At 43.4% G+C, this 19,535-nt stretch overlaps 1 protein-coding gene across 3 annotated transcripts in view; it reads left to right on the top strand.

The window, feature by feature from the left end:
- Positions 1-19,535, top strand: part of Dhx15 (DEAH-box helicase 15) — a 92,915-nt gene that overhangs the window by 55,801 nt on the left and 17,579 nt on the right. Inside the window, exons 10-13 of one of the 3 annotated variants that reach the window (XM_055061874.2) lie at positions 640-727; positions 5,983-6,097; positions 7,948-8,138; positions 12,039-12,208. In XM_055061874.2, coding sequence (XP_054917849.1) covers positions 640-727; positions 5,983-6,097; positions 7,948-8,138; positions 12,039-12,208 — 564 coding nt within the window. Of the gene's footprint in view, positions 1-639; positions 728-5,974; positions 6,098-7,947; positions 8,139-12,038; positions 12,209-19,535 lie in introns of those variants that run through there. The other 2 variants (XM_050193473.3, XM_055061875.2) reach the window with 2 other exon arrangements.

Here is a 19,535-nt window from a genome sequence, read left to right as displayed (position 1 = left end):
CCTAGATGGGCAGCAAGCGTAGGCCCCTCGATACAGCAGTGTAAACAACCGCCTCGTTGAGCTGCCAATGGTGCCTATACTGGCGTCGGCGTTCCCGCGAGAAAACTACACATTCTCTAAGTGAACGATCAAACGTGCAAAGTCCTCATGTATGACCACTTTACGGAACCAATTCTGTGCATGAAGAGAATACGAAGAATGATTAGTAGGCAGTATAACAATGCTCCCGTACTACAGTCTCCTGCTCGCCGTTTTCGAAGGTGTGTGGTTGTCATATCAGCGCGATTTATATTGCGAATCAAGGGTGCTCATATTCACAAAAACTGCCTGTTTCCATATGTTCTGACATTAATTGATGTCACGGATGTGCGGCTAGCATTGTATCAAGCGAACGACGAGTGGTTGCTGTACCTGCCGATGTAAACAAATGCACCGTTCTTGAGGGATACAAATGCGGAAAGTCGCACTCATCTTGCAGTGAGCATGCGAAGCGCTTCCCTTGCAGAGGTAAAACACCTAAAGTAGCAAGCAGCACGATAGGTAGCGCATGGGCACTGGCTCTCGTGGTGGTGGGTCGAATGCGAGTGGCTATTTATGGCTATTGATTTCGTCAGAATCATAACTGTCAATATTTGACAGATCCGAAGAGCTGGTGCAGCTGACATTGTCACCCGAAGGTCCGGCGCGGTCACGATTCAGCCGAGCCTCTGCTCTTCGCTCCCAGCGGGTGAGACCGGCATGCCTTGTGTGCCTTTCCCGGTGGGGACACTCTTGACGGTATACAAAGAGGTTCATTTGGCTGTTTGGTCAGGTTTCGGTTTTGTTTTTGCCATTTTTTGCTTATTTAAAATGTTTTCCGAATTTCCAAAACAATTCTGTTATGAGACGCGTGACGGGGGGGGGGGGGGGGGGGGGGGGGGTTCGGTGACCTAAATATTCCATTACCTTGACATGGTAGAAAAATCGCCAGAGTTGCACTTTAAGCTTGCTTGCGCTATGTTCGGTCAAATGCAAAAGGAGTTATAGAAACTGACAAAATAAGTTTTATTTTCAATGCAATGAACTACCCCTTTCCATATTTGCCTCTCAAGATAGTCAGATGCTTAAAAGGAATAAAAACAGTGCGTTTTATGCATGTAAAGGCACATAATTCAGTATTGGCACACTATTTAGTAATCATTTTTGGGTGTGGGCAAGGCTTGCTGGTGCAATAGGTCGATCCTTTTTGTGTAACAAACTATTTGCAAGGTTATTTTGTTGCTTTCTATGCTCACTTTTATCTGCTTTTCTTTGGCATGCATGGCATTGTTTAAGCAGCAAGAATGGTTACAACAGGTGCATGAAAACCATTCATGTAGTTGCCAGACAGATTGCGTTTTTAGTTTGGCAGCCTGCAAATGTTTTGATAGTTAAGCAAGGACTGTGCAGAACAGCAGTGGGTAACATTGAGGCAAGGTAGGGTAGGCAACTCCCTTTAGCATCGCTTGAAGTCATTTTGACGTTGTATTGGTTGATGTTGAAGATAAACTTCATAACTGTATATGTTCATTACTTGCCTATTTCATCCGTAATAAATTGATGCAATGTGTCGGATGCCAAATAAAGTGCAGAATTGGGGAGTAAGTTTTGCTCCAACATGGACAGATGGCGCCACCTTTTCATTACAGAAAATTCTACTTTTTGTCTAGCATTACTACAGGCTACATTTACCTTTTAACATTTACAAGTAAGGCACCCAAATGTGGTATATTAAAAAATGAATTCACTGCGAAATGCCATTTAGGTGAAAAATTAGTGTGTGAACAAGCCAGCATTCACTCATTCAATACTGTGAACCTTCATGAGTCCAAGCAGGAAAGGGATCTCACAATAACTTCAATTGAACCATCTAGCTGGAAGAGCCACGTATTCCTGCCCCTCAAATTTATGCAACATTCCGTATTGATCGCTGGATCTGCATACGTTAAAGGGATCCTAAGGGCAAATGTTGAGCCAGCACAGGCTTTTAAAATATGAGAAACATCGAAGCGCTTGTTTCGTGCCAAGAAACGATTTAGCTGAGAGCAGCGTGACTGAAGGAGCATCATTTTTCTACTTCATAAGTCGCCTGCAATGAGCAAGGCAGTGTGATGCACCACATGTCATGACCACATCACCACCACTTGCTGCCGCTGTTGAGTTAAATGGTAGATGAGAGCTGTAGTTACGGCTTATTGCGTAAAACGCAAAGTGGCCAGAAACCACGCCAACACAAAGCAGTTGGCTGCTTTGGGGAGACTGAAACAAAGTGTGTGCCTATTGTGAACAGGCCGGACCGATCACCTTCGAAGTCTTTTCTTCATTCGCCTTGTTGATGAAGAAAGATAATGATACCTTGGCTCATGATGCTGAATTTCATTTCACCGGTTTATGCAAATATCATATGTATGTGGCATTTTGTGAGGCAGTCAGCGTGAGCTTCACAAGCCCGCTGAATCAGTGCAGCAGTGTGCGCTACCCTAAACTACCAAAATGTGAGACCGAGGGCAGCAAGGGGTTCAGCAGAAACTATATTACCTGCGGGGCCTTCAAGGGTAGCGTCACAGAGTTATAATCAAATAAAGCGAATAACTTCTATTTAACTTCCATGTTCAAACCCAATGTAATCATCCTTTTATTACTAGTTGACAACCAGTGACGAAATTATGATGTGGCACTGCGACATCATCAGACTAGTACTTGAATTGCATTGTCAAATCTGAAATGGTGTTGTACAGTTGTTACCTCAGATGTTTTGAGCATGAATCTATCACTTTAGCTTGACTTGATATTTGCCTTTAGTGCCCATTTAAGGAGCTTAATATAAAGGTCGCTTTACTTTAGGTCCTCTAGAATAACAGTTACCATTGTGTTAAGTCCATGCTATCATAATAGACATTCTCCCTTCCTTTAATGTTGTCATTTTTAGACATTTACAGACTTCCAAGCAAATACCTGGTACCGTATTGCACCCTCAAAGGTTCAACCACTGAAGGGGACTATTCTAGGTCATAATTGAGTTTGGAGAATCTGAGCAAACCTCATTGTAAACTGGTGAAAAAGATTGAGAAAATGCGAAAATCACTAAGTAGACTTTGAAAGTCTTGCGCAGTATACAAAATTGAGTTGTTAAGGCAAAAGCCTTAAAGTGGCTCATGGCTCGAAAAATCTGTTGTCCGGTATTATAGAAAAATTGACCGTCCGGCGTTATGGCACCAAAATTCAATGGCACCAAAATTAATGGTGCCACTCAAGACTTTTGATGGGAGTTGAACCCTCAACCTTTCGTGTTAAGGGGAAGTTAATTAAGGTATAGGTAATCAAGATAGTTAATTAAGGCACTCGAACCTGCAGCGTTTGGTGTTAAGGCAAAGATAATTAAGATAGACTTAATTAAGGCACTCAAACCCACGGCGTTTGGTGGGAGTCAAACCTTCAACCTTTGGTGGCACTGAAATTCAATGGTGCCAAAATTGATTGTGCCACCATTGATAGTCGAACCTACGACCTTTGGTGGAACCAAAATTTAATTGCACTAAAGTTTTGGTGCCACCATTCATCAATGAACCACAACCTTTGATGTTAAGTCAAGTTAATTAAGGCATTTTTGAACCCGCGGCCTTTGGTGGCCGAAAACAAATAGGAAGTAACACATGCGAATGAAAATGTCAAGTGATTTAATGAGTGTCTTTTGCCTTCATCCTCTTTGATTTGCCTTCATCCTCTTTGAAAGTGTCAACATTTACCTTGGGTTAATAGACATGCCATAGAGTGCTATTTTTCTTTTGGCGGCACTATGGGAATAATGAATGTGTTAAAGAAACGTTATCTCCTGCTGGAAATGCTTATTTTCAACCTGCCTTTGGGAGATTTTAAAGTGAAAACGGCAGCTCACAATAAATCATTACCATGTTTACCGGTTTCCTAATGCACACTTTTCTTTTGCCTTGAAGGATAAGTTGATCTGAAAATTGCCTGGGTTGTGCAATTTAACACAAAATTGTTGACAGCCTTGCATTGCAGTCAGCATCATCAGCACTGTCATCACAAAATGGCAATGGTGACATGCTGCTTTGTCTCTGAGATAAAGTACCAATTTACCTGTTAATCTAGTGGCAATAAAGTCAGGTCAGTTGTTTTCAGCATTCTTGAGAATTGCATGCAACACAGGATGAACTAGCAGAGTGTTAGTTCAGGTGCAGGCCACCATCCTGTTTACGATCGTTGCTGGATATTACACATGCAATGTACAATATGGTAGACAATATGTTGAGCAGGCAGCAATAAAGTGCTGTCTGAGAGTGACTACGATGAACATTGAGTGTAAATAAACTTTAATCTTGTGAAGGGAAACCTGGTTTCATCTTTTTCTCATTGCCAAAATCAAAAGTATGCTACATTTTCCTCATTAATAAATCGTGTATGTTAGGTTTTCACTTTGTTTAAGAGCTCTGACGTCTTTTTAGTTTCTTACTTTCAACCCATAAAAGCTGGTGCGCATTAGGTTCTAAGTGTGTGTTAAAATTGGACGAGCACTGCCAAATGAAGTAGTAGTCTTTTTTTCCTTTCTTTAATTCGACCTGCTCTATAATATCATTTTCATCAATCCTAGCAAGGTTTTAAGGGATGTCGACTGTATTCTTATTGGCTGCTTCAGTGAACACAACACTCTACACGCATGTGGGTGGCATGCTGTTCCTGTTTCGTTACTGTCATTATCATGGTGCAGCAAATAACTGAAAGAAGTTTATCATTTATAAGTTCCTCAGTTTACGGGATGTTAAGTTGCACTACATGCACTACATGGGTTGCTGTAGTTCCAGACCCCTGTTCTTGTTAATTAGTCTTTTTTTTGTGGCCTGCCAAGATTCAGGTTAGTCAGTTTGTTTCAGTAATTCTTGTAGTAACGTGGTATGATATAAGAGTGATGGCCTATAAACATTTGGAGTTCTGCAAGCTATGCGTGTTGCAGCACAAAATTTGATCTCGCCACAAGTGACGATATCTCAGCAACAGGCCATCTAACATGGCACTATTAGCTGTATGTATCTCTATCATTGTTTTAGCAACCCTGTAGGGCTTGTGGGTGGTTAAACTGTTCTTTTCATGTCAAACATTCAAGACACTGCACTAGTCCAGCATTCATTCTACACTAAGAAATTGCACTCGGTCATCTTATGGTGACTTGCTACCATAGCAGTGGTTATGATGAGATATTTTGTTCCTGGCCGCTGTTTAGGTTTCACAATCGGTCACAAATTCTTTATGCAAAATAAAGGCAAAAAATACATTTCTACATTGTGTATGCACATTCTTAACTGCTTCAAGAAAGCACTGAAAACAATATCGAAGTTGAGCATTTGTGATGGCTCTCTCGCTTTTTTTGTTTTTGTTTTTACAATACATATTTTAAAAGATTACCTGTATTCACATTTGGTTCTTCATAGAACACATGTCATTGCCTTGTGAAAGGGTTGGATATATAGAAGCTGAGTGCTCAGAAATGGACGAGTATGCTTATGCCAAATTATTGACAGCATATATACGTATATGTATAAATGTATGTATGTATGTATATGTATATATGTATGTATGTGTGTGTGTGTGTGTGTGTGTATATATATATATTTTTTTTTTTTTAATTGCTTTGTGGGGATAAATGTCATAGTTCAACAACAAAGCACAACTGTTGAGATGTGGGAAGTCATATTGAAGTGGGCCTAGTACTGTATCTGGGACATTTAACATGGCATGAACTAAAGGAGCCCACAGTGCTTTGTGAACAGGTCTGCAGCTCCAAGACACTTTCTAAAGTGCTGAGGTGAGGCAGGAGGGCATCTAAATGGGACCCTGGTGAAAGGTGCTTGGGGTGAGCCTAGTGGCAAGCAACTAAGCAGAGGTGGATGTGGGGCTGCGTCTGTACCCGTCTGCGGCCCCCCCATCCGACACTGTTCAGTTCCGCAGTGCTTTGTCCGCCCCAACGAGGCCAAGAAGGCTGCTGACGAGTCCAAGATGCGATTTGCCCACATTGACGGGGACCACCTGACCTTGCTGAATGTGTACCACGCTTTCAAGCAGAGTGAGTTGGCTCAATCGATTTTGAATATTCATTTTTACAAGGTCTGATGCAAGTTTCTGTACATGTTTCTTGTCATGCCACAGTTGCGCAGGTGCTCACATTGTTCCATATCCATAAGTTAATATGGCTTGTACGGAGAGCTTCCTTCAATTATCTGATTACCATGAGCCTGCTGAAATTAAAAGCTTAACTGTTATTTTTTTGTTTTTTGTTGATTATCAACTAATTACCTCATGTCACTCATCACTCCATGGTCGCCACCGCTTGCCGCATGTCTGTGTAGGAATGGTCCTTTTATTTCAAAACAACTATTTTTAGATATTCTTGAAAGCCTTCATAGAAACATCCAGTATAGTGCATCGGCCATGGGGTAGCAGTAAGCAAAAGGCTTTTTATATGTTCATTTATTTTCCGTGTGTTTGTGTGCAGGAAAATTACGAGTTCAATTTATTACTTTGACAACATTTACTTTTTTCATCATTGTTGAGCACAGTGGGTGTCAAAATCAAACTCCGCATTCACAAACTCATAATCAACACTTATTTACTATTACTATTGTACCTATATATTCTTGTAGAGTAATTTTTGTTTTGAAGGTAGCCTGCACTTACATCCATCAATTTTACATTATGCACTGCATATCAAATACTCGAGCATGGAACACTTCTATGAGAGGTATGCATAGAACTCGTGGAAAGACTGCGTGTTATGACTTGCTGTACTATTCAGAAGGCTGCTTGATTATTGCTGCTACAATTGGGAGTTTTTTGCAAATGCACTTGCCACCATGTGATGTTTGCAATGCCCATATCTCATGACCTCATATCTCATTAATCATGCATGTTTGCATTGGTCACATGAAGATTTTAAGGTAGGCATGCAAGTTTTTTGTTGACTTGCAGTCGAAACAAGAAGGGAAGAGGGTGGGCTGTGGCTTGGCTGCCTGCAATTTGGGCCTCGCATGGCAGCAGCTCATGAATAACATTCAACCATGGTCTGAAGGATGGCCAGTTGGGACACATTTACTTGTATAATGCATTGTTTTTATTACTATACCACTTTCGATTTGTCAAAATACCTTCTATAATGAGCAGATGCTGGCAACCAGTGTTGAAGTGGTTGCCTGCGCTATTTACATAACCCAAACTGCAGAGGTTCGTCGTATGCGGAAGATGCACTTGCAGCAATCCTTTACTTTCAAACACATTATCAGTTCTGGGTAGTGTGCTCATTGCTGTCAGTTTCACTGCCCTCGGACAGCTAGGAAGGACAAAGGTGCACAGATGTAGGGAAAGCGTGCCTGTTTTGCTTTCAGTAGCGATGCATACTTTCACTATAATTTGAAAGGAAACCTGGCACTGGTGTGTGAAATATGCCTCGAAAAACTTTGCTAACTGAATATTAGTAAGGTGGTCAAATTGAGAATGTCAAAGTAAGGTAGTAGCATCAATGAGTGCCGTTTGCTTAGAGATGGGCTACAGTGACTAAATGCACTGTAAATTCTGAGTGTGCAAGAGAAAGAGAGAAAAATGTTTCAATTCTGTGGTGTATGCCCACTTTTGACTGAAGCCATCGGTAGAACGAAAGTACAGTTGTCACTACTGTTCAAAAGATGAGTGCATACGTGTAAGTTGGTGTCTCTCCCTCCCTTTTTTATACTTATATGTACATAAATTGATCAATTTGTGTGTGCATAATTTAAGTAGAGCATCTTAAATTAGTATTGAACACAGTACTGAATGAAATGTGTCATGATTAATTTGTAGTAGTACTTATCGTTAATGGGTCAGTTATCAATGTTTTTATCCCCCTCCCCCTTCTCTTTGCTTATACCCTTGCATTTGACATAGACCATGAAGACACACAGTGGTGTTACGACAACTTCATCAACTACCGTTCTATGAAGAGTGCAGACAATGTGCGACAGCAGCTCTCAAGAATTATGGACCGCTTCAACCTTCGCCGAACATCTACAGAGTTTACTAGCAAAGACTACTACATCAATATTCGCAAGACTCTTGTGTCCGGCTTCTTTATGCAGGTTTGCATCTCCTAACTTTGCTACTTGGCCATATTAAATTGCATTTTACATGTTTTTGGGTAAAGCAGGATGTGGCTGAAGGCAACCTTGCTCCATTAAGTATTATGGTATTCTAGGTGACATTTGGGGGCCAACATCATAAAATTGTTTTTCTCCGTATAGGGAGAAAGGCTACATAGGAAATTGCTGTTCAGGTATTAACTTTATTCAGCCCATGGGGAAAAGGCCCGTTTTACACTGCCTTTGGTAACTTCCTTTAATATATTATATAAGAAACGGATGTATAGGATGACTCCTCACAGAGAAATAAAGCTATATGAATGTGCTTTTGAATTATGTAAGTATCCAGTCTGAATTGCTCCAGCAAAATTTGTGAAGCAAAGTATTTTTTTCTTTTTTAATTGGTCCAAATCAAAAACATGCCTAAATCACAAAAGAAAGAGGCAAGGTGAATTCAAAAGGTACTATACTTTTTTTTTTTTCCTCTGTCAATACAAAGCTCTATAAAAATTGAAGTCCTAGCTGACTTTTTGAGCTTTCAAAAGGCAGGGCAACCCTCATGAACGTGCCATTGGGCAGTCCCACAATGCAGTGAAACGAAAGTATGCGTACATACCGTATTTACTCGCATAATGATCACACTCGTGTAATGATCGCACCCTGAACTTGTCGCAATGATATGTCGTGTGCCAAATCTAGCTAATTATGATCGCGCTTACCATCTGGCTGATGCTACACGAACGACTTTTGAAGCCATACCAAGCGGTCTGCACGCACCCAGCATTCTTAAGCAGATGCCCCATTTCATTCCTTTCATCACTTTCATGAAAAAAAAGCTACAACCAAACTTGCCCCGGCTTTATTATTTTTAGGCTTCATAATGGTTTTGGTCAACAACAACAACATAAAGGGTGCCTTTCGATTCTTCTTGTCTGCACTTGTGGGCATGCAACAAATCGCGAGCGGCAACGATAGTGGCCACGTTTACACTGATACGTTAGAAGTGTACCCTATTCTTATCCGACGCTTGTAACGCAGCTAAGATTTTCGTCCACCCTTAGCAGAAACGTGCCGTATTAGGATCGCATGGAAGACAAATGCCGCAGTTTTCCGCAGCATGCCCGCCATGTGTTTCTATGTCACTGGCAGCTAAGCGCGCCTATCTGTTTCTGTCCCCTCAGAGTGGACATGGCTACATTATAATTATTGTCGCAAACTTGCCAGTATTGACAATATTATTCATTACTGATACAGAAGAAACTGTTTGAATGCGCGTAATGTACTCATGAGAAGATAAATAATCGCGTTCGGCTTGCTCCGCTGGCCGCCATTTTGTTTTAGTGTCCCGCACTGACAGCGGCAGCTGCCTGCCTGCTTGTGATCCCGCAGCAAATGCGGGATGAAAAAAGAAAATGTTTCTTTTCGTGGAAAATTTAACCAGTGTAATGTTCCCACCCCTGAATTTGCGTCGATTTTTTTACAAAAAAGTGCGATTATGTGAGTAAATACGGTATACTGCAGTTTTTGAAGCAAACATTTGTTTTCTGTTCTGAGTTATATTGATAGCACTTATTACATTTCCAGCATTTGTCCTACCTAGTCTAGAGGCTTGTTTCAAAATGTAAGCCGAGGAACCACTACACCTTTCCATACACCTCTTACTACTCCACATTTGTTGAACCCTCTATATCACTTTTATTATGGTCTCATAAAGTGCATACCATCTGCAATGCAGTATGCAGCCAAATTCATGGCAAGTTGAGCTTTATGATTATCTTTTAGTGTGAAGGAAATATACACATATTTATAATTTAAAGTATTTTCAGGTTTATAGAGTATGGCTATTTAAAGTACAGCTTATTGCACAACAAACATGTTATTCTATTCTATTCTCGTGTATACATGCTCAGTGAAAGTAATAGTACATTCGACTGGTTCCTGCTGTACTTCAACTTGGTTTGCAGTGATGCAAAGCCCTTTAGAGCCTGGAGCCAGATAAACCCTGCCTCACTTGAACATTCAGCTGCTCCCAGAGTTATCGCAGTAGCCGTGTAATCAAGATTCTGTCCGATCTCGGTAGCGCTTCAAGCTTAGAGGTGAGAGCGCCTTTGAGTGCTCTGAGCTGGAGCACGGCGCTCTGAATGAGCCAGGTAAATGTGTTCCGAGTGCTCAATTGCGACCAACCAAATGTAAACTGCATCGCAAGAGTCCTCACAAGCAACCGTTTGAATGTACTTTAAGTTTTATGACACTATCAAAGAAGTCGCAACAAGGGGAGTTTTTGTATATTCAGCAAAAAGATTCTGGTTGCTATGCCTGTTTAGGGTAACATGGATGCTCTTGCACTTGTTTAACACTTTCCTGTCCGCATCTATTCCCATCGATAGCCCGCTATCGATGGTTGAAACCTCCCCAAAAATGTTTGCCACTTTCCGAGTACTATTGGACAGCTAGTGCCAGTTGTTGGGTTATCTAGTAACTATTTAGTCACTTTGGTTTTCGGTTTTTTTCTCCACCATGCGTTAATGTTTAAAGCGTCTCCTGAGAAGGGATGTGGTCGGCGCAATGAGCACTCGTAGTTTCCAAGATGGTGCTGTGTACAGCTCATGCACGGAAACGTTGCATTTCTACCTATGCTAATGCATCTGCGTGCAAGTTTTTAGACTTTGGAAGCTGCACTGACACAGAAGACAACTTCACTTTGTCAGATTTGAAGGAAGTTTCTACGCCGGACTTTTTCAAAGCTGCTGTGCACTGAATAAAGATATCCTGCATGTTCCAAAGGTCACAGTTCTCGTCTGCAGGGTGTTAACAACCTTCGGTCGGGATCATTTGCCAGCAGCTGCACAGCGAGTCGCGTTTCGCACTATAAAACGGCTGGGAGTCTACCTTGTCATTGCGCTGGGGCTAGTCACTAGGGTGAATGTTTTATTTTTATATCAAAAAAATTTTTACGTACATATTTGCTGGAATATTTCACAGGTCCTTTGCATTGAAAATGAAGGCTTTTCTGTGTGAAGCAACAATGACATGTTTGTGTGTTTTTTTTTTTTCATAAAAATTTTGTCGGTAATAAAAAAAAGATTTAATAGCCATGCTCTGTTTCGGAATGTACGACTGGAAAGAACATTTCTTCCTCTTCAATTTGATGCTATTTACTTTGATATCAAGCATGCTTTGTGATAGGAAAAAAAGTATTTACCAAACTACCCAAAAACTGCTGCTTTACCCGCGAGCAGGAAAGTGTTAAGGTTCCTTTCCCTTTAGAGGAAGGTTTAGCTCGGGGATTCCGATTTTAATACGTGGAAAAGTAGAAATAGTTTTTCTTGTAAACCACTGCACCAAATTTGATAAGGTTTGTCGCATACAAAGAAAAACTTACAAACACCAATATTTGAAAATTCCTGTTCAGGAATTCAGCTCTGAAATCAAAATTCTGCTTCCAACAGTTGTTAGAATTTAATTTTTTCTCTCAAGTGCTACAGATTTCATTAAAATTTGCCCAGTGGTTATCTCAGAAAAGGTTTTTGTTTTACGTTTATTTGAACAGGCAACATCTGAGTTGGGCCCTAGCTAAAGCTTTCTCTTAATTCTAGAAAGAAGAGGCACTGTGGCCAGGCCTGCCATTTGAATCAGTAGTAGGGAAGTCTTATCAGAGGGCTCACACCTCCAATGACCAAGACCCTTCTTTCAGCTCTTAACTTTCATGTCACTACCTTTTAATTTTGATTTTATTTGTGACATTTTCAGATTTAAGATTCTGTAGATGTGGTGTGGATAGAACCAAATGTAGGATGTGAATTAGGTCTAGTCAGCTTATGTCATTGTCAAGTGTTTTTCGTGCTGGCTGGGTTCACTAGTTGCAGTAAGCTGCAACTGATAATGACAAATATTGTACAGGTGGCCCACTTGGAAAGGACTGGCCACTATTTGACAATCAAGGACAACCAGGTTGTGCAGCTCCACCCATCAACTTGTCTGGATCACAAGCCTGAGTGGGTGGTGTATAATGAGTTTGTCCTCACCACCAAGAATTACATTCGTACAGTCACAGACATCAAACCTGAATGGTGAGTAGTGCTCAGAATAAACTTGTATACAGGGTACCACTCGAATGTTTCCAGGAAGACACTGCAGTCAACGTACGATTTCTCAAACTCCCTAGATGCTGTGAAGACATCCGAAAAATCTGGTACCTTGAAAAAAAAATGAATGCATGCTTTTTACTTCCCCTAAGGTCTCAAATAGCCACAGGCATATTCGAAATAGCTCTGAAGGCCTGCCAGTACACTTATTAGGCGTATCGGTGATTGTCCTTTGACAGGAGACAGTGGGTGAGCGCATGTATAATTATAGCATACATACTGTGTCCCTTGACAGTGGCCCATTTCCATTCTTGGTTTGCTTCACTGCAATAGTGGTAAAAGACTTCGACTCTCAGCTCCTTGCTTCTACATGAGGACACGACAAATTGGCAGCAAGCAGCTGAGCAAGTGTGTGCGAACGGTGAGACAGAAAAAAAGGGGGAGAATAAGCGGGGGGCGTTGCCCTGTGCACCCTCTGGCTCGGCTAGCGAGCTGCCACCGGGTGGAAAGCGAGTGCAAGCGATGCTGTCGATGCTTCCCGATTGCCTTTTCTCTGGTATTTTCAAAGTCAACATATCCGGGATCCGGTGCAAAAACTTATTTTCTAGAGAAGTTTATTTTCAGGTTGGGCAAGTGTGGTGAAAATGCCCTCAGTCTAGAGTCTCGCTCATGGCACTCTTCAGTCCAGCTGGTGGCTTCTGTCAGCCAACCGGTGTGGGGTTTAGGGGAAAGGCTTGTGGGACCAGGCAGGGAAGGTGGATGCGGTCCACAGGACTAGAGGATATGGGATGTGTTCGCTTGTTCGCCACACTGTTGGTTGGGTGGACGATCCTCACACAGGAGCTGTGGAGGAGGCACATTCATGCTGGCAGAAGGAGTGTTTGTCTGGGCCTGACAAATAAATGCACCCTGTTCACCTGTGAGCGCTTTCCACAGCTTGGGGAACTCGCATCTTGCCGTCTGGCGTGGTCGCGAAATGTCAGGTGCCTGGTTCAAGGTCTCGCAGGCGAGCTGGTACAAACACTAGCGGTTTGTAACATCTTCCAGATGGCCTGAGCTGTTCTTTGGTGGATTGTGTGCAGTTGTGAAGCCTGTCTAGTCACAGTTGTAGAGGCGCTCTGGAGTTAGCTTGCTTCGGTCGTAGACGCTTTTCAGGTTTGAAAGGAAAGCATCAATGTTGTGCTTAAGGGCCAACTGCAACAAATCTCACGTGGGCTAAATTGACTATATATGCCTAGCGTATACTCTCAGAGTAATCTTGGCCAAGCTGCGGCGCTGGTAATGGCCTAATTTTGTTATTAGCAGCTATTAAATAGCGCCTGTGCAGACGGTGCATGCACCTGGCGCCAAAGTGGTAGCAATGCAAATATGGCGCATATTGAAGAACTGTACACAACTTTTGGTCTCTCTGTTGCGCCTGGCAGCCAGGCGCATTACTCGCTCCTCATTTGCGAGTTTACGGGCGTCTCTCTCGGCGTCCGTTGTCCCTGTTGCTCTCGTGATTTGAGCTGTTGCAAGAATGCCGATGCGTTGCATGGCCATTCGGTGCTCGAATACGTACTCGAGCACGAGCGATGGCTCTGAACTGCACAACGCTGAGTAGAGGAAGGCCGAACAGGCCAGCTTTCCAAGCGCAAGCGTGCACCGCGGCGCGCAGGTAAGTGCGACGGGGAGCAGCCAACGCGCACAAAACAGGTAAACTGCAGTAGATGCAGCTGCACTTCAACAGCACATTCACTTGCTCATCAAGATCTGCTTGGCAAACGCTTTCTCAAGTTGACTATTATAAGTACTATGTGCCGCGATAGCACACGAAAACCAAAGGTAACGTGCAAAGGTAACTTGTGTTCAAGGGCGATATTCTCGATCGATCAATTCCAGTAGTGCATCATCTTCAAGATGTTTCGTGCATCTCTACATCGTACGTGTCGAAGTAGAGGAACAAAATCCTTTCTGACACAGCACCAGAAACGAGCAGGAACCACTGCATGCTGCATTTGTAATGAAGGTGAATGTGACGCGACGACAATTGTGTAGATGTGGCGGCAAGCCATGCAGGAATGCAATGCCGCCACAGCGAAATGGGTGAATATTTATCACGGCTGCAGTCCGGCCTGTCTGGCCGTGACTTTATGCACACTTGACACCGAGCCCCTCTAGCCCGGTCGGGCCTAGCCTCAGCTAATTGTCACCCTTCACTATAGATAGCGGTAGTTGTCTGGTCGGTCTAATTGGTCGACAATTCCGGCGCTTCCACTGTGCCAGGCAGTGGCTGCTGAAGTCGGATACATCATGCTGGAGATGCTAAGATTGCTAAAGTTTTATCCTGCGCTTTAAACATGACCTGCAGTAGCGCGGCGATCAGTTGTTGCCGCAGCGTTAGTGGAGAAGTGTGCGGTGAGCGAGCTTTTATTTGTTTCGAAGACGCAAACACAACACACTCGCTTCGGTGAACCCGAACAGCATGCTGCTGGTCAGCCAAGCTAGCGCACGATGCACGCTTTTCCAGTTGCTACGGCTTGCGATAGGACATGTTCTATTCCCGTGCCAGCCACACAAGACTGTAGAATGTCCGCTTTTCGCCAATTTGGCGTAACAGTGCTACGCATTAGCTTGGCCACCCCAATACGGTCTTCTTCAAGCGGAGGCAGAACACATCGAATCCTTGCTGTTGAACATACAGACTACTCGGAGAATACTTCGCATTAAAGGAACTTCGCGGGCGTGCAACCTTGTCACTGCGCACTGCAGGACCTGTACACTGATGCACTGGAATGGAATACAAGCAAGGAAAGCAGACAGCACAGGCGCTGGTTCTCCACGTTCTTCACTGTACGTCACTTCCACTGGGCGATTATGGCGTTGTCTTTTTTTTTTTTTTTTTCAGTGTTGGTATGAAAAACAGATTTTTACGAGCTCTTTCTGACAGATTGAGCTACATTACTAGCGTAAGATTTTGCACAGAGGCTACTACGTGTCTAAGTTATCTGAAAGTAGGCTTTTTATGCGGTCGAAAATTTCGTTGCAATGGGCCTTAAAAGGGGGGTCTTGTTGCCCGACTGAGACTTGTCGCTCCGGCAATAAAAGGGACAGCCCAGGATGACGGTCCATGAATCCCTTAAACCAGTCTCTTACAGCTAACTTGCTGGCTTCCCATGATGCTGGACATTTGCAGTTTAGGGATGTTTCAACTGGGTACACAGTTACATGGACCTGCATTCTTGTAAGTGCATAGTGCATTTTGCTTGCCATCAGCAAATATTATTAGAGGAGTAGCTCATCTTCTGATGTGAAGACTATTTCGCAGACCAGATTAGACTTTAAAGGGATACTGCCACTCTCACCACAACCCTTGTACTTCTTTACAACTCACCGAAGTGAAGATGTTGATATTTTTGAGAGCTTTTACCACATTTCTTATACTTTTCATTTTGTTGCACACCAGTCTCACAGCATCCAGCATTATGTTTGAGACCTCTCAGAATGCTTTCTCTTGTGTACCCTTGGCATTTTCTGCATATTGAGACAGTTAATGCACAAATGTAAACAAGCATGCACACAAAACAGTCTTACGTTGCTTTAAGTACATTTGTTCAATGCAAATAACAGCACTCCTACTTTAGCCTACCCTTCGTGCACACATCCCAGGCTGCTAAAAAAAAGAATGTAATTGGAACCATTCAATGGAGCAATGTGTACGTTTTGTAAAGCCCCTTCAGTTTCAAATAGAACACGAACTCAGGTGAACTGTTATCTCATCTAATTTTCATGGCACTAAATATGTGTCGTTAAATAAACAAGTAGCTGCTTTTGGGGCTAATAACAGCTCAACCCTGCTGCTGATTTGCTACTCACAGCATCGGCCTGATTGTGGGGAGGAATTGGACAGCATCTCGTTTCACCTTCAACTTAAAGGGACCCTGAAACGATTTTGACGATATTTTACAAACGTACAGAGTTGTTAGGGTAGGTCCTTTTGATTTTTAATTGACACATTTTAAGTGCTCCGTGTAGAACCTTTCTTATAAGGTTTTAAAAATGTACATCGCCACAGCACGCCACTCGGCTTAATATTCAGCCACCCCTGACCATTTGACGCATGTTGCCCTAATGATGCTAGTAGGTGGTGATATCCATTTGGCTGCCCAGGGTGTGTCAACGATAATTTTACCAACTTTATGGTGAACAAATGTTTGTAATAGTTTAAATGTTAGTTAGTTTGTTTCTAAATAAAGCAAGTAACAGAAAGAGAATGCACAGGGACAGTTTCTCACTACACTTAATTAAGCACTTCCGACACAAAGGAAGTGTCGTCCGCTTGTGGTACAACATGCTCCGTGTTCTGTGTGGTCAGTGTTGATTTTGACCTTTCTTTTCACGTGCACCATGGTTCGCCCTTCTTACGTTGTGGGCTGCAAACATAGTGACTGGCAATGTGTCAAGCTGCGACATTGCATTCCTCTGCAAGGTAGCAGAGAAGCGGAGTGGGTGCAGCGCATCAGATTGGCAGCAGCGCATCGGCTTTACGCTGGAGGATTACTACCAGAACAACAGCGTTTCGTGTGTCCGGTATTCGGAGAAACGCAAGCACAAGCGGGCCGGGCTGTCTCACCGTGCCGTTTCACGGGATGAGCAGAGGCACAAACGTGAATGGTCTGCGTGGTGCAGCCACCTGGTGGCACAGACCTCAACAAACACAGTAGCAGTAACAAAGTGTGTTCTCTTTGCTGCTGGTGTACATTTTTCGCAGGAGCATAATCATGAACACATTGTTTTTGTATATGTTTAAAATGCTTTACACTTGGTTGGAGCAATATTAGCTCTTTGCTTGGCTGGTTAAGCTCTGCGCCACCAGGTGGCTGGACCGTGCCGACGAATCGGGCCGCTCACGTACGTCTACGCTAAAGCTCCTTCATCAGCTTCAGTTTATGCCTCCACCCATCCATCGAAACGCCCAGCCCACCTGCGGTTACAGGAATACCGGACACGCTCGGCACTGCGACAACGCTCGCAAGGCACACTGCTTTGATAGCTCTTGCTTAGGGTCGACTGCCAAGTGGATGGCGAAGAGGTTGGAGAGGTTCCGGGCGGGCGCTCCTACACAACCAGAGGTAGACGAAACGACATGTCATCGTGACGCAGAGCCAGTAAAGGCGAAGCTTAGCCCCGATCACTCGGCAAATGAGTTGAGAAAATGCATGGAAATGGAGGAAAGTAACTTCTTATCATCCGTAGCTCTCTCAATATTAGATGGTTCTTACAAATTGTGGTCTAATGATTAACTTCAACTGTATTCTACGTGTCTACAAAATATATCTGAACCATTTTAGAGGCCCTTTAACTGTCCCATTCCTCCCAAGCTACGTCAGCTGAAAAAAGACGCCTTGAACGGAAAGCTCTCTGGTTAGGCCCAAACGTGTTATTGCACGAAGTGCCACACTGGTGTGTCTTCTCGAAGGCAAATTATTATTGGTGTCCGTCTAGTTGTGTATATCTGATAGAGGTAGAATTCAAACAGCAGATGCAGCATAACCTCATTACAACAGACCATGAAAGTGAAGATTGTGATCTGTTGTAAAAAAAGTATGTAGTTAGAGTATTACTGTTACAACACACTTTTATGTAAGCACTAAATGGGTCTGTTATAACCAGAGGGAATTACAAGTCGCAAACATAGTCAAAGAATGGATTTATTCCTTTCTAAGTCTTCTGAAAGAAGCTTGTCATCTTCGACTGCACTGTACGGTGAACAGCTCTGGACATGATGTGTGTCTCCATCATTACAAGGCTGTTCACTTCATTTGCCGCCATAGTATCTTGCTCAAAATAGTTCTTTAGGCCTTGGATGTATACCAAGGCTTGAAAAGTTCTTACTTTTTCAGCTACAACCCCTCTGCTACCTTCCTCCTCTTCTACGTCTTGATCTGCATCAGGCACTCTGCGGGCTTGAGCTACAATTTCTTCATCTGTCAACTATTCTTTGTTGACCAGGTCATCATCCGCAGTCACATACTCAGAGAATTCCTGGCTCCCGAAGGCCTCTTCAACAGCTGCCCAGAAACCTGGATCTGGGTGGTCTTGCAGTGGCAATATGGGGTCTGAGCAGTCTCTGTCACTGACTGAAAAACCACCTTTCCTAAAGCAATTTTTTATGATAGGTGAATCTGCCCCCACACAGAAGAAAGAGCCTGCACCGCAAATCTCGGATCAATTACAGATTCTTGCTTCGCTTCCATGTCAAAAAAGCAAATGCTCAGCAAGATGTGTTGCAGTATCTGGACTTCAGTGAGTTCACAATTCCTTGGTCAATAGGCTGCGCTATTGACTTTGTGCAAGGTGGAATTACGCCACCTTTGTTGCCTGAAACTGGGAAAACTGCATGTGGCTCACAGCACATTCCTCTTCTATGTCTGTATTGCGCTGTTAAACTCCAGCAGCCACCTGTTGAAAATATCCTTCGTCATCCAGGCGCTTTCGTTGGAATCCCAGTCTACAGGAACATGCACATTTCGCAAGCATAGGGGTCTTCGTGACTTGCCTATAACCAGCAGCCTTGCTTTTTCGCTCCCATCCATATTGCAGCAGAAGAGAACGCTTATGCACTCCTTCGACTTCATGGCACGCGTCTTTGGTAACGCAGAATGTCTTTCCTGTCCTGAGCTTGTAGAAAATGCCACTTTCATTGGCATTGAAAAAGTCACATGGTGCGTAGCCTTTGAGGTGCACCGGGAGAACCTCGGCTTTCCAGCCGGCCACAGCAGCGTCATCAATGCTGGCCAACTCACCAGAAAGGCACTTGAAGGCGATTCCATGCCTTAATTTAAATCGGTTCAGAACAACGGCAAGTCGCTCCGCACATTTCCGTAGAAGCAGGCCGTTCACGGGGATGTTTCGCGAACGGGCTTCACAAAGCCACACCAGCAAGGCCTCGTCAACGTAGGGGAATAAAGCCTCGTGGAGTCAAAACCTCTTGGGCTGCAAGTCGCTCGAGACTTTCTTTGCTAGGATTGCCTCCTTGGCGCTGATGATAGTGTTCACGGTTTGCTTCGATAAGCCGAAGGCCACGGCAACATCCACCTGCGTCTTGCCCTTCTCAACTTGCTCGATGATATCAAACTTGTCCTTCAGGGAAATCTGCTTGCGCTTCGTCACTTCTGGTGATTTGCAATGCACGCCTTTGGCAGATTCATTCGACTCCATCACACGACTAACGTCGACAATATGTCCGCATGCACAGACTGACAGGATAAACAAAGCACACGCTGTGCTGAATGTAAACGCCACAAAACATTTTATTCCGAGAGGAAGCACT

The sequence above is a fragment of the Dermacentor andersoni genome, chromosome 1, assembly GCF_023375885.2.
Source record: "Dermacentor andersoni chromosome 1, qqDerAnde1_hic_scaffold, whole genome shotgun sequence".
Taxonomy (NCBI): domain Eukaryota; kingdom Metazoa; phylum Arthropoda; class Arachnida; order Ixodida; family Ixodidae; genus Dermacentor; species Dermacentor andersoni.
This window is presented reverse-complemented; position numbering and strand designations above follow the sequence as displayed.